The following is a 12,175-nucleotide window of genomic DNA, read 5'->3' as shown; positions in this document are numbered from 1 at the left end:
CTTAAAGTTTTATGGTTTCACCTTTCACATTTAGAGCTATGTTCCATCTGGAACTGTTTCTGGGTGTGGTGTGATGTAGGAGTTAAGATGCACAATTTTTGTACAGACGTTCAGCTGATGCAGCGTAGTGCATTGAAGACACTACATCCTCTTTGCTGCGTTGTACCATTGTTGCAAGACAGGTGACTAGGTATGTTTTTCTGGTTTTGGACTCTACACTGTCCCAATTTTCTATGTTCCTGTCTTTATTAAGTCAGGTTTTTGCAGCAGTAATGCTGCATAACAAAGACAACCCCTCCCCAACCTCAGAGGTACTTATTCATCAAGCCTCTGTTTCTCACACATCTTCAGGTCGGCTGTAGCAATGTTGGGTTCTACCAGGAAGGCTGAGCCAGGCTCCAGGCTGCAGGTTGGGCTGAGATCCACCTCACGTGTCTCCCCTTCTGGGGCCAGTGGTTCCCCAGGCATCATCTTCACGAGGCAGGTGGTATCAGCATGAGAGGGCAAGTCAAACGGTGCAGGCATCTGAAAGCTTCTACTCCCATCACATCTGCCCAAACTCAAGTTGGTGGGCGACGACAGATACTCCTCGGTGGGGTAGGAGGAGCGGAGTGAGTATGTTCTGAACGATAATCAAATATACAACAGTCTAATCTCTGGGTCACTTGCATTCACCTACCTTCTGCAAACAAACTACGCTCACCGCCGCCCTCTCCCCCACCCCCACCCCCACCCCCCCGCCAAAAGTCTCCGCAGTCGTAGAACCAGACTCTGAGCCTGGGATCTTGAGATTCTCCATCATTCTTCTTCACCTGGATACCTGTGAACCAGAAAAACCAGTTGCCAAGTCTGGGATTTGCTTCCCCTTCCTTACGAGCTGTGAGCTTAGCTGTGGCTGTTGCGTGGAGGCTGGCAGAAGACACGCGACTCCTGGGTCAGAGATGAAGGACTTCATCACTCATGGTGACCGTGAGCACCAGCTGATCTGGGACGCACTGTGGCCCAGATGGATGACGCACGCACAGTGGGCCCATGTCACGGTGGGGGAACAGTGAGCTTGGGGCACTTGCTGCTTTTTCAGGAAGCTCTTTGTCCTGGAGGAAGACATTACCTCACCCTGAGACATGGCCCAAGTGAAGGGTGGTCAGGGCCTTGCATGGACAGAGCACACCTCGTAGGACACGTAGGAGGGCACAAGAGACCAAGGGCTGTCTCTCCCAACACGAAGTACCTGTGTGCACGCGTGTTCTTGAGCACGCACGCACAGACACACACACATGCGCACGCATGCATGAACACACACACACACGCACACATGCATGCACACCACATGGACACAGCACAGGGTAGCTGGTCCACAGCACCCTGGATCCCCCCAGCAAACACTGTGCCCCCTTCCCAGGGGGAAAGTTCTGTGCCATGACTATGCTCCTTAATCCATTTTCAGCGAGTCTTGGCTCTGCCCCGAGAGGCCCTTTTCTCGTCGTCCTCCTCGGCCGTATACGAAGGCGAATGTGCGGGACACGTTCCCCTTGGAGGCTGGCCGTTTCCTCCGCGGCTTGTGGCCTTAGGAAGCGGGGCTCTCAGGTCCTCACAGCACACATGGGCGCTGCCTCTCTTGGCGCAGGTTGGCTGTCCTTCTGCTAACGTAACCCTTCTCCCCAAAACTGTGTTTCCGTCCCGCCAACTCTGTGCATCAAAATCCACTCCCACGTTCGTCTTCAAGATATGTCCTTCTCTCGACCAGCGCTGGGACTCTGGGACCAGACCAACAGCCTCCCCAGAAGCCTCCTGTCCAGCCAAGGGCAACTGTCAGCCCCTTCCGAGTGCCTGGCAGAGGGCAAGGCAGCCGCCGGCCGCCTGGTCAGAGGCTGAGCCCCTGGAGGCCTTTCTTCCTGTAAGCGTCTCGATTTTGTCTGTTGCTGGATTGAGATGAGAACCTGGTCCACGTCGAGGCTCTGCAGGCTCAGTGTTTCTCCATCTCCTCCTGGAGGGCCACCTTCCCTCACTCAGATCCTAATGTCCCCACACCCGGCCAGTCACAGGAACACCGCTGGTCCGGGGCTGTCCTCTCCTGGGGCCCATGCGGGTCCAGGGAGGTGACTAGGCCGGGCTTAGGTGCTTCCTGCTCATAGGAGCCAAGGTTACTCCCGAAGCCACTCCAGACGATGTCCGGGTCCGCTCAGGGCACACGCCGGCTTTCAAGGGTCCCTCCAGGAAGGCACCTGGCTGTGCCACACTGGGCATGTGTGACCCTCCGGCCAGTCTCCCTGCCGTGTGCGGTGTCGCTGTGGTTGACGTTTGCCTCGGTCTTGGTGCCCATGGGAGAGAGCGAGAGGGTCAACCTTCTGTGGCCGCTCTTCGCCCGCCACCAACTGCTTCCCAAGCCAACGCTGCCTATTAGGGTCTCTCTCAGTTTCAGGGACCCCCATGCGTGCCTGAGTGGGTCTGTGCTGCGGTGACCACGCACAGATGACCGCGTGGCACTCATCTCGGAGTGAAGCAATGAGTGATGCTCACGCGGCTGTGGCCCTGAGGGTCCCGCGGGATTAGCTGCGCTTGCTTCCAGGCTACCGGCTGTGTTCAGGCCAGAACCACAGGATCCTCAGCCGCGAGCCAGCAGCTGCCCAGGGCGAGTTTGTCTCTTGACAGCTGGGCAGCGTGCCAGGGCTTGCAGCCTTCACCACACCATGTGCAGGTGAGAGCAGGTTGCCTGGCCCGGCCCAGCCAGCAGCACAGGAAGTACACTCTGCACCAGAGGCTGTTCTCAGCCCTTTGCATTTCCATACATATGTCAGGATCAGCCTGTCCACCTCAAGAGAAAGAAAAAAAGAGACAGACAGACAGACAGAAGGGAGGGAGGGAGGGAGGGAGGGAGGGGAGAAGGGAGGGGAGGAAAAACTGCCAGGATTTTGATTGGGATCACCTTGAATCTGCAGAGGGGAGAATTGACATCTCTTTATATTGTCTTTCAAATCAAAATCATGATCTACTCTACTTGATTAGGGCGTCTTTGATTTTCTCTGGGTTGTGTCTTGTGGCTTTTCAGGGTAGAGGTCTGGCACATCTTTCATTAGATTTTTTTCTGGCTATTTGGTGGTTTTTAATGCCACAGTAAATAATATCTCTTTTGACACAATGTTCTTAAGGCGCAACTTACAAACGGTAAGGACAGGTGTCCAGCAGACACGGTGCGATGTGTTTGCCTTCATGACCACCACCCGGATGGAGAGAGGGGACATTTCTCTACAGAAAGTTTCCCGTGCCCCTTCCCACCCTGTCCTCCGGCCATGCGATGACCACTCTCTGTCTTCAATCAGCCCAGGCTGCCGGGCCACACGTGGACCCACACGGCACATGCTCGCCTGTGTCTGGCCTCTTTGGCCTTGGGCAGCCATGCTGAGGGCACCTGCGTGCACGTTTTCCTCGCCGAGCAGCATCCAGGCTTGAGTGTGCTGATGGGAGGGTGGGTTGCTTCCCACTGGGGACTCTCACAAATGGAGGTGCTCGATCACTCCAGAGCAAGCCTCCACGCAGACCTGTGCATCGTTTCTCCCGGGTTTGTACTGGGGAGTGGATTGCAGGTCGCGGGGGATGCTTAGATTTTGCTTTAGAAGAAACTGCCAGCAGCCTTCTACGGTGTTTGCGGTGTCTCCACCCCAGCAGATCATGGGAGTCCTGACTGAGCCACATCCCCGCCACCCCTTGGCAACCTAAACTTCGTATTTTTAGCCGTTCTGGTAGGTGTGTTCTACTTTGTGTTTCCCTGGTGACTAGTCCTGCTTCATGTTTACTGGCCGTTCAGATGCCTTTCGCTGTGAAGTGCCTGTTGAAATCTTTTACCCATTTTAAAATTAGGTTGTTTGTCCTTTTGTTATTTATTTGTAGTGGTTTTTAGATAATCTGTATATTTGTTTCTCAGATATGTGTACAGGTAATATTTTCTCCCCGTCTGTGGTTTACCTTTTCACTTTCTTAGCGATGCCTTTTGAAGAGTAGAAATATTTTATAAAGGGCAATTGATCAGTTTTCCTTTTGTGGCTAGTGCTTTGGGCATCCAGCCTAAAATAACTTTGCTTCCCCAACGGTCATGAAGATGTTCCCGTATATTTCCTCCTAGAAGCTTTACAGTTTTGACGTTCACATGTGGTCTCTGATCCACCCTGAGTTAGGTTTTGCACGTGGTGTCAAGTCTGTTTGCTTTCATCTGGACGTCCAGCTGACCGCCCCCCACCATTAGCGAAAACACTTGCCTTCTCCCGTTGAGTTGCTTTGGCATCTTTGTCAAAATAGACTCTACAGAATGAATTCTGGTTCTCTGTTCTGTTCCATCGATTGTTTGCTTATCCTTATACCAATACCACAATTAAGTCTTGATTAGTGCAGTTTTGAAATAAGTTTTGAAAAGCGATAGGTAAGTTCTCCAACACTGTTTCCTGCCCAGGATCTCCTGGACTGTTCTGTCTTTTGAATTTCCATTTAAATTTTATTTATTTAATTTTATTTTATTGTTCTGGCCGCGCCACGTGGCATGTGGAATCTTAGTTCCCTGACCAGGGATCGAACCCATGCCCCCTGCCCTGGAAGCATGGAGTCTTAACTACTGGACCGCCAGGGAAGTCCTCTATTTAAATTTTAGAATCAGCCTGTGGATTTCTAGAGGTAGCCTGGTGGGATTTTGATGGGGATTGGGTCAAAGCTATCGATCATTTCAGGGAGAATTGATGCCCTTACCACACTGAGACTCCCAATCTACGTGCATGATGTATCTTGACATTTATTTAGGTATTCTTTAGTTTTTCTAAGCAATACTTTTAGCATGGGTTTTTTCATCAAATGTATTCCTATGTATTTGATGTATTTTTGGTACTTTTATACATATATATATTTTTTTCTTTTCTTTTTTTTTTTTGTGGTACGCGGGCCTCTCACTGTTGTGGCCTCTCCCGTTGCGGAGCACAGGCTCCGGACGCGCAGGCTCAGCGATCATGGCTCACGGGTCCAGCCGCTCCGCGGCATGTGGGATCTTCCCAGACCGGGGCACGAACCCGTGTTCCCTGCATCGGCAGGTGGACTCTCAACCACTGCGCCACCAGGGAAGCCCTATACATATATTTTTATCAATAAACTTTGATACTTTAGTAAATGATGGGGTTTAATCTTTTTCTCTTTTTCTGGTGAGGACATTTAATATCCACTCTTAGCAAATTTCAGTGATACAATGCATGGTTATCAACTGTGGTCACCACTGGGAATCTTAGGACATCTTCACTCTCACACTCGTGTCACTAATCGTTTATGAGAAACTTTCAGCCTCTATCACTTTATATATTGCCTCCACCCCATCCTCTCTCTCCTTTCGCCTCTGGAGCTCAGGTGTGACGTTGTTCACACCTTCGCTGCCCCTCAGCCCATATCACTCCCGTTCAGTGTTTGGTTTCCTGTGCTGCCATCTGCACGGTCTTCCCATTTGTCTAGAACCCTATGAATCCCATCCATTGAAATTTTAACTTTAGTTATTATAGTTTCATTTTTTAGAAACTCTACTTTTAAATAAAGTTGGTTATTCTTTATAGTTCCTCTCCTTTGCCTAAAACCTCTAAATTGTATGAAATTACACAGTTAGCTTATATTCTGTGTCTGATAATGTCTGATAATTCTAACAGCTGAAGTCTTTGGTCATGTCTGTGCTGCTGTTTTGGCCGGCACTCTCACATTTTATTAGAGACGGATCATTTTCTTTAAAACATTAGTTGCAGGGGACTTCCCTGGTGGCACAGTGGATAGGACTCCATGCTCCCAATGCGGGGGGCCCGGGTTCGATCCCTGGTCGGGGAACTGGATCCCATATGCATGTGGCAACTAAGAGTTCGCATGCCACAACTAGGGAGCCCGCCTGCCGGAACTAACACCTGGTGCAACCAAATAAATAAATAATAATTAAAAAAAAAAAAAAAAGAAAACCTTAGTTGTGGGGATTCTTTGCACTCCTTCCGGAACGCGGGTGAGCCCCTCAGAGGGTGGTGTTTGCCCCAGGCCCCTCATCTCCCGCCTCCTGGGGAAAGCTGCCCGCATCGCTCTAAATTCATAGGTTGATGCTTTGTGCCCTCCCTGCCCTGCATGCAGCCCAGGGATAAGAAGTCATCACTCAGACCTGTTTGGCACTAGCTCAGGACTCCAGTTTCTCTGGGTTTCCACCCACATTGCTTAGCACCAAGAACACGCCTCGCACTCCCTGGGGCAGGGAAGGTGTGTTTTGGGCTCACCCGTGCAACCGGGGTGTAACCTTTTGGGCTTGCTGCTTCTTTGAGTGGTGGGGTGTCTCTCACCCCTCTTGGGGGTGGTCTTCTGCCCCTGCACCCCTAAAGCCTTGGCAACTCGAGCCTCGAGGGATACTGGTCTGCAAAGCCTCTGAAGGAAGAGCTTCCCCGCAGCCTCGACCTCATCATTCCTTGCTTTTTGCCAGCTTTGTGTTGCTTCTAAGATGTTTTTCATGTTTTATGCTCAGGTTTGGTGTTTTTCCCCAGAAGGGCTGGTCTGGATCCCAGAGCACCAATTCCTGAGCGGACACCCTGTCCGCGCTGGTGATGTCCCTCGTCCCCGGTGCACCTTAGGCCTCACCCCCTCCTCCTTCACCCCCAGGATGCACGATGCATGGCTCTCCTGCTTCTCAGCTCCTCACGCCAACCCCTAAATGGATGGCTCAGCCCCTTCTGCCTGCCTCATGCCGCCCCTCTGCCACAGGGGCCTGGCCCTTCCTCAGCTTGGAGCGGGCCCAGGGCTCTGTCCCGTCCCGCCCTACACTAGGCCTGTTTAGGCCTGGGGTGCATTGGTGGGCAAAGCACTGCCGGCAGAGCTGCCCCCTTGGCCACTGTGCCTGCTCACCCCTGAAGATTTGGCCTCCCCACCCTGTGCCCAGGCCTCTGGTCTCCCACACCCTCATATGCCACACAGGCCCTGGCATGTCCTGTGGGTCAGGCTGGCCCCAGGCCCTGGGGAAGGCCCTACTCCTGGGCTCTGGCTCAGCCTCCGCTCAAGGGTCCAGGAAGCTGTGGGCTGCTTTGCATAGGTGCCGGGTGGCCCCCACCCCTGCCCACCCCACCCAGACCCACCTGGACCCCCGGGCAGGAGTGACTCAGCCCAGGGCATTGGCAGCGGATGGCTCTGGCAGGCATGGTGTCTCAGCCCGTGGCATTCCTGGGTTGGGCCATTGTTGCTGGCTGGGCACTGCCCTGGGCCCAGGGGCACTGCCCAGGGCTTACTCATTCCCCCTGACTGGGATTGCGCCCCCTTGGGGGTGGAGAAAGATAAGCAGGGCCAAGGGGACCTCAACGCTCGGCTTTGAGTGGAGGTCTGGGCTTTTCTGAGAGCTGGGGAAAGCCGGGTGGGTTCTGTGCGGGAGCAGGTGGGCTTGGAAGCCAGCTGGGATGGGACTGCCAGCCAGGTGCACGCCTTGCAGCGGGGGAGGGCCGCCGCGGGGTGGGCGAGCCCGAGGTGGGCGTGCTGGAGGGAGCACAGTCTCAGGGACCAGTGAACATGGCCAGAACGAGGTCTTGGGGCAGCAGGCACGGCTTTTGGTACCAGTGGGCCTGGTCTGGGGTGGTGGACATGATTTCATGCCCTGATGGATGCAGTCTGTGGGCTGGTGGGTGGCCTCAGTGGGCATGGTCTGGGGCAGGTGGGCACGGTCTGGGGCCATGGACGCAGTTTCCGGGCGGGTGGGCACCATCTCAGGGCCCTTCTCTCTCTCCCTCTCCCCCAGGGCTGCCAAGGGCCCTCCCAGCACTGTGCCTAGTGTGCCGTGGCTCGCTGCCGCCCGCTGGTCCCTGCAAGCGCCGCTGTCCTGCAGGGTGCCTCCATCGTGCTCCTCGGCAACGGGCTGGGCGGCAGCCTGTGCACCCCGTGACACCAAGGGCCAGGACCAGAGAGACGCGCCCAGGCCCCGCGGCCTCCAGTGTGTGGCGGGTTTCTTTGGAAACCTAGACATAGATGAGGGACCTTGTACACAGAGCTATTTTAGCAAAGTTGTGCAATCTTCACCATGGTATTTCTTGTGGAGCCTCAGTCCCCACCCTCTCCCGGTGCCTGCATCCCATGCCCACCCGCATCCTGGGCCCCTTGCCCTGCATCCCACGTGCCACACCCACACACCCGTGTTCCCAGACCCACACGTCTCTCCTCACCCCGAAACTGGCACCCCTCAACCCGCACCCCTGCCCTGGGCAGGTGAGAATGAGAGCCTCCTGGTGTGTGGGCTCCCCAGCAAGACACCCCTCCTCTGGAGCCCCTCCCTCCTTGCTGGAGGGCCCCGGCCGGCTCCCCAGCAGCCCCTTGTTCACTCATTGATTCAAAAAAGTCTGGCTGTGCTGGTCCAGGTTCTTTGCACCCAAGTGCCTCCTTTCAACCTGGGCTGAGCGGGGGGGTGAAGGAGGTGCCTGCACTGGGTCAGATCCCCTCAGATTGTACCGCAGGTGGACTTTCGGGCCTCTGGCTCTCAGTGGGCCATGCAGGCTGTGGAGACCAGAGGTGGGGGAGCCCCTGCAGCCTCTCTGGGCTCAGGCTGGAGTGTCCCAACCACCCAAGCCTACAGGGGACAGGGTGCCTGCGAGGGGTCTCGAGGGCTGGTTCTTTGTGGACACTGGGGGAGTCTGTAGCCCCCAGCCCTCAGAGACAAGACAGGAGCCCCAAGGGACAGGGGCCCGTCCGCACCATGCTTCTTCCCCATGAAGTCATGTGGTTGGATTTGCCATCCACTTCCGATCACCTGCATCCCCTTGGCACTGGGATGGCATGTTCAGCACACCAGGTGTGTCACCTGGTGGGTGGGCCTGTCCTGGGGCGGCCCTGGAGAGAGGGCCACTGCGGTGCCTACTGGGCCACATGGGGCCTCTTTGCCGCTCTGGGGAGAGTCACTGAGTACGGCCGTCCGCACCTGTCCCGTGGGTGATAATAAAGCAGGTTGTGGTGCTCACTCCCCGGCCTGGCCTGGAGGGCAGTGCCTGGCCGTGCAACCTCACCTCCCGCTGCATGTCCTCTCCTGAGTCACGCCATCTGGCTGACCTAGGGGCCCAGGGACCTCCTGCAGCTCTACTCAGAGGGGGGGCCAGAGCAGGAGCAGCAGGAGGACTAGTCCTGGATTTCCTGGCCACCCCGAAACACGCCAGCCTGCTGCTGAGCGCTCCCCAGGCCAGGCCCACAGGTGAACGCTGCCGGGCGGGCTCCATCCCCATCAGCTCTGTCGCACTGAGAGGGCAGAGTGAGGGATGGTGTCCAGAGCCCCGCGGTGCCCACGCGTGCTCTGGGCCTGGTGGGAGCAGCGGTGAGGTGCCGGCCCGGAGCGAGGGAGGCTGGGCCGTGGGCTCTGGCGCCTGGGCAGGGGTGGGGGGTGGTGAGCAGGAGGGTGGGGCCCATGGTCTTGGGTGCTGTCTGCCTGTGGGTCCCATCCTCTGGTGCTGAAGCTCCATCAGATATTTCCCAAGTTCGTTCCTGCCTCGGGCCTGAGCCCACTTCACCGAGCACTCGGGTCAGACAAGGGTGCAAGAGACGGGCCGGCAGCCAGAGCAGCTGTGTCTGCACTGGGGCCGCCCCAGGGACCCGCCTGCCCAGGGTGCCAGCCTGGGGTCAGCTCCGGGTCAGCTCCTCTCCACACTTGGGGTGCCCTGTTGTGGTTTCAAGCAGATCCCCAGCCCCCGGGGCCAGCACAATGGGGGCGGGGGCGTCCCCAAGCTCTCCAGCCTTTTCCATGCCCCCTTCATGGGACAGTGCCCTCCCAGGCCGGAGGCACTTACACCTGCCCAGAGGGTGCAGGAGGAGGGCTGGACACAGGTAGGACACCAAAGGGCCCCAGAGCCACACCTTGGCTTCTGGGGCCGGACAGGGTGCTGGGAGCCGCTGCCCGGAGACGTCTCCCCTGTCCAGGAAGAATGGGAAGGAGCAGAACAGGACTCCACCCCCAGCAGAAGCCAGGCCCCAGAGTTACAGGCCATGGGGCGCTGCCCTCTGGGGTGAGGGATGTCTAGGCAAGGGCTCAGCAAAGGGGGGGCAGCCTCTCACATACAGATGGGTGACGGGGGCACTCGGGGTGTCCCCAGGCTTGCGGGAGTTGGGGCTGGCGCCAGCGGCCCTAGGGGGACAAGCACCTGGGATGGCTCCCACCCCTCTGCCAGCCCTGCTGAGCTCGACGACCAGGGCCCCTGACCACCTTCCATCCCCCAACCGCAGGACGGGGGCCTGAGAGACAGGGGGACACCCGGGAGCTGTGGGGGAGGCAGACGGCTCCCTGATCCCACAGGCCCGCAGCCAGCCCTGCTCCAGCAGCCAGCCCCAGGGGAACGCAGTTACCTGAGACCCCAGAGCCTCAAAGTTCCAGGATGTCTCCTTTGGCAGCCTGGAAACCGCAGGGCGTCTGGCCAGCGTGAGCCTGCAGGCGGAAGCTGCGGGCTGCGGGCTGTGCCCGGCCCACTGGGAGGGGGAGCACCTGCCCCAGGGAGCGAACTCACTCCAGACTCTCTCCTGCTTGTCTCCGGGACTGAGCTGCGGCCAGAGGGCGAGGCGCAGCCAAGGGCATCCTGCTAGCCTTGCCCGGCCGCCACTTCCTGCGTCCAGATGCTGGCTGGGCGAGCCCTCGCCTTCCTCTCCCTGACCTGGAGTGCTTACCAGAGCCTGGCCGTCCCCAGGGTCGCAGAATGTGGCCTCTCCTGTTCCCAGGTGAGCCCTACCCCCCAGGCTCTCCTCTTGTCCTGATTCCCCTCGGTGGGCACTAGCCGGCCCCATCCCAGCACAGGCCAGGGAAGCCGGCCCGGGGCGGTCGGTGGTGGGGGCCTGGGGGCCTGGGGGCCTGGGATCCCCATGAGGTGGTGGCCTGACCCCGCAGTGCCGCTCTGGGAAACGTCTGCCGGGAGCCTGAGGGGCAGGGGCACTGACGCACCTGTGACCTGTCCCTCTCCGAGGAGCCACGTGGTGGGGGGCAGCCCGAGAGCCCCTCCTGCGTTCACAGACCCCGATTAATCATCCAGGGCAGCGTCCGGGCTTGTGTGGGTGCTCCGCTAAGGAAATGCCGCGGGTACCAAGCTAATCCTGGGCGGGAAGGAGCCGCAGGGTCGGGATGCGGCTCAGAAGTGGTGGTGTCCCGGAACTTTCACTGTCCCTGGGAGGCATCCCATCCGGCAGCACCTGCCCGCAGAGTGTGCCCGCATCCTGGGAGGTCCCCCAGTGTGAGACTGGCGGGCCGGCCCACTGGGACAGGGGCTGGGGAGGACCCGCTATGTGCACTCCTCCAAGTGTGGGCACAGCAGGGACCTGGGGAAATGCACATGAAGCAAGATTAGGTGGTGGTGACTGCTGAGCAGAGAGCAGCCTGGCCGTGCGGGCTCATGGGCCTCTCAGGGGCAGTGGCCGGGCCCCCCGAGGGACACTTGGGGACACCCGGCTCCCAGTCAGGAGGAAAGGCAGCTCCACGAGGCCTGCGAGTGTGTCCAGCAGAGGTTCCAGGGAACTCACAGATAGACAGAGCGGGCTTGGGTGGCCGGGGGTCAGGCTGGGCTCAGATCCGAGGTGCAGGGGCCCATGGCGGGGGTGGAGGTCTGTCTGGCTCCTGGTGGGAGCAGGTGGGTGCAGAGGAAACAGCTGGGCCCAGGTGGGAGGGGGTGGTGGCCTGGACCCTCCCCATGGAGATGGAGAACGGGACGGGGCCACTTTGGGGTGTACTTTGGAGGTGGAGCTGGCAGGGCAGGGGACCCTTGACCTTGAGGGAAGGAGAGATCCAAGATGGACCTTAAAGTGTAACTATAGCCCCTGGGCCGATGGAGGAGATGTTTCCTTTGACAGGGTCTGGGGGGCAAGGGTTCAGGAGGAAACTCGTTTTTGAAATATGGGATTTGAGAAGCCCGTCAGACGTGAGAACTGGCTTTGGCGCAGCTGGGTGTGGGATGGGCCGGCCCCATGTTGAGATGGGCCCGGATGTGGGGAGGGCTGCGAGGAGGGGGAAGGACCCCGGGCAGAAGGAGGACGTCCAGGCTAGGGGAGGGAGGGAGGGTCCCCCACCCCGCCGCTGCCCCCCACGGGGAGGGCCAGGCCTGGGCCCCACTTTGCATTTGGCCGTGGAGCTCCAGCCACTGTGGCACCCGGCTGGGGCCGTGGGATTACGGGAGGAGGGGCGGAGGAGCAGGGGACTGAG

General features: G+C 58.2%; 2 protein-coding genes across 2 annotated transcripts in view; both read left to right on the top strand.

The window, feature by feature from the left end:
- TTLL8 (tubulin tyrosine ligase like 8) overlaps positions 1-9,130 on the top strand; it is a gene marked incomplete at its 3' end in the record, with an annotated part of 46,731 nt that extends 37,601 nt beyond the window's left edge. Inside the window, 2 exon segments of the mRNA XM_079714921.1 lie at positions 7,763-7,956; positions 9,065-9,130. Coding sequence (XP_079571047.1) covers positions 7,763-7,956; positions 9,065-9,130 — 260 coding nt within the window.
- A 1,475-nt stretch (positions 9,131-10,605) lies between these two features.
- Positions 10,606-12,175, top strand: part of IL17REL (interleukin 17 receptor E like) — a gene marked incomplete at both ends in the record, with an annotated part of 29,307 nt that continues 27,737 nt past the window's right edge. The window contains one exon of the mRNA XM_079714918.1: positions 10,606-10,707. Coding sequence (XP_079571044.1) covers positions 10,606-10,707 — 102 coding nt within the window. The remainder of the gene's footprint in view (positions 10,708-12,175) is intronic.

This window comes from Hyperoodon ampullatus, assembly GCF_949752795.1.
Source record: "Hyperoodon ampullatus genome assembly, chromosome: 11".
NCBI classification, from domain to species: domain Eukaryota; kingdom Metazoa; phylum Chordata; class Mammalia; order Artiodactyla; family Ziphiidae; genus Hyperoodon; species Hyperoodon ampullatus.
This window is presented reverse-complemented; position numbering and strand designations above follow the sequence as displayed.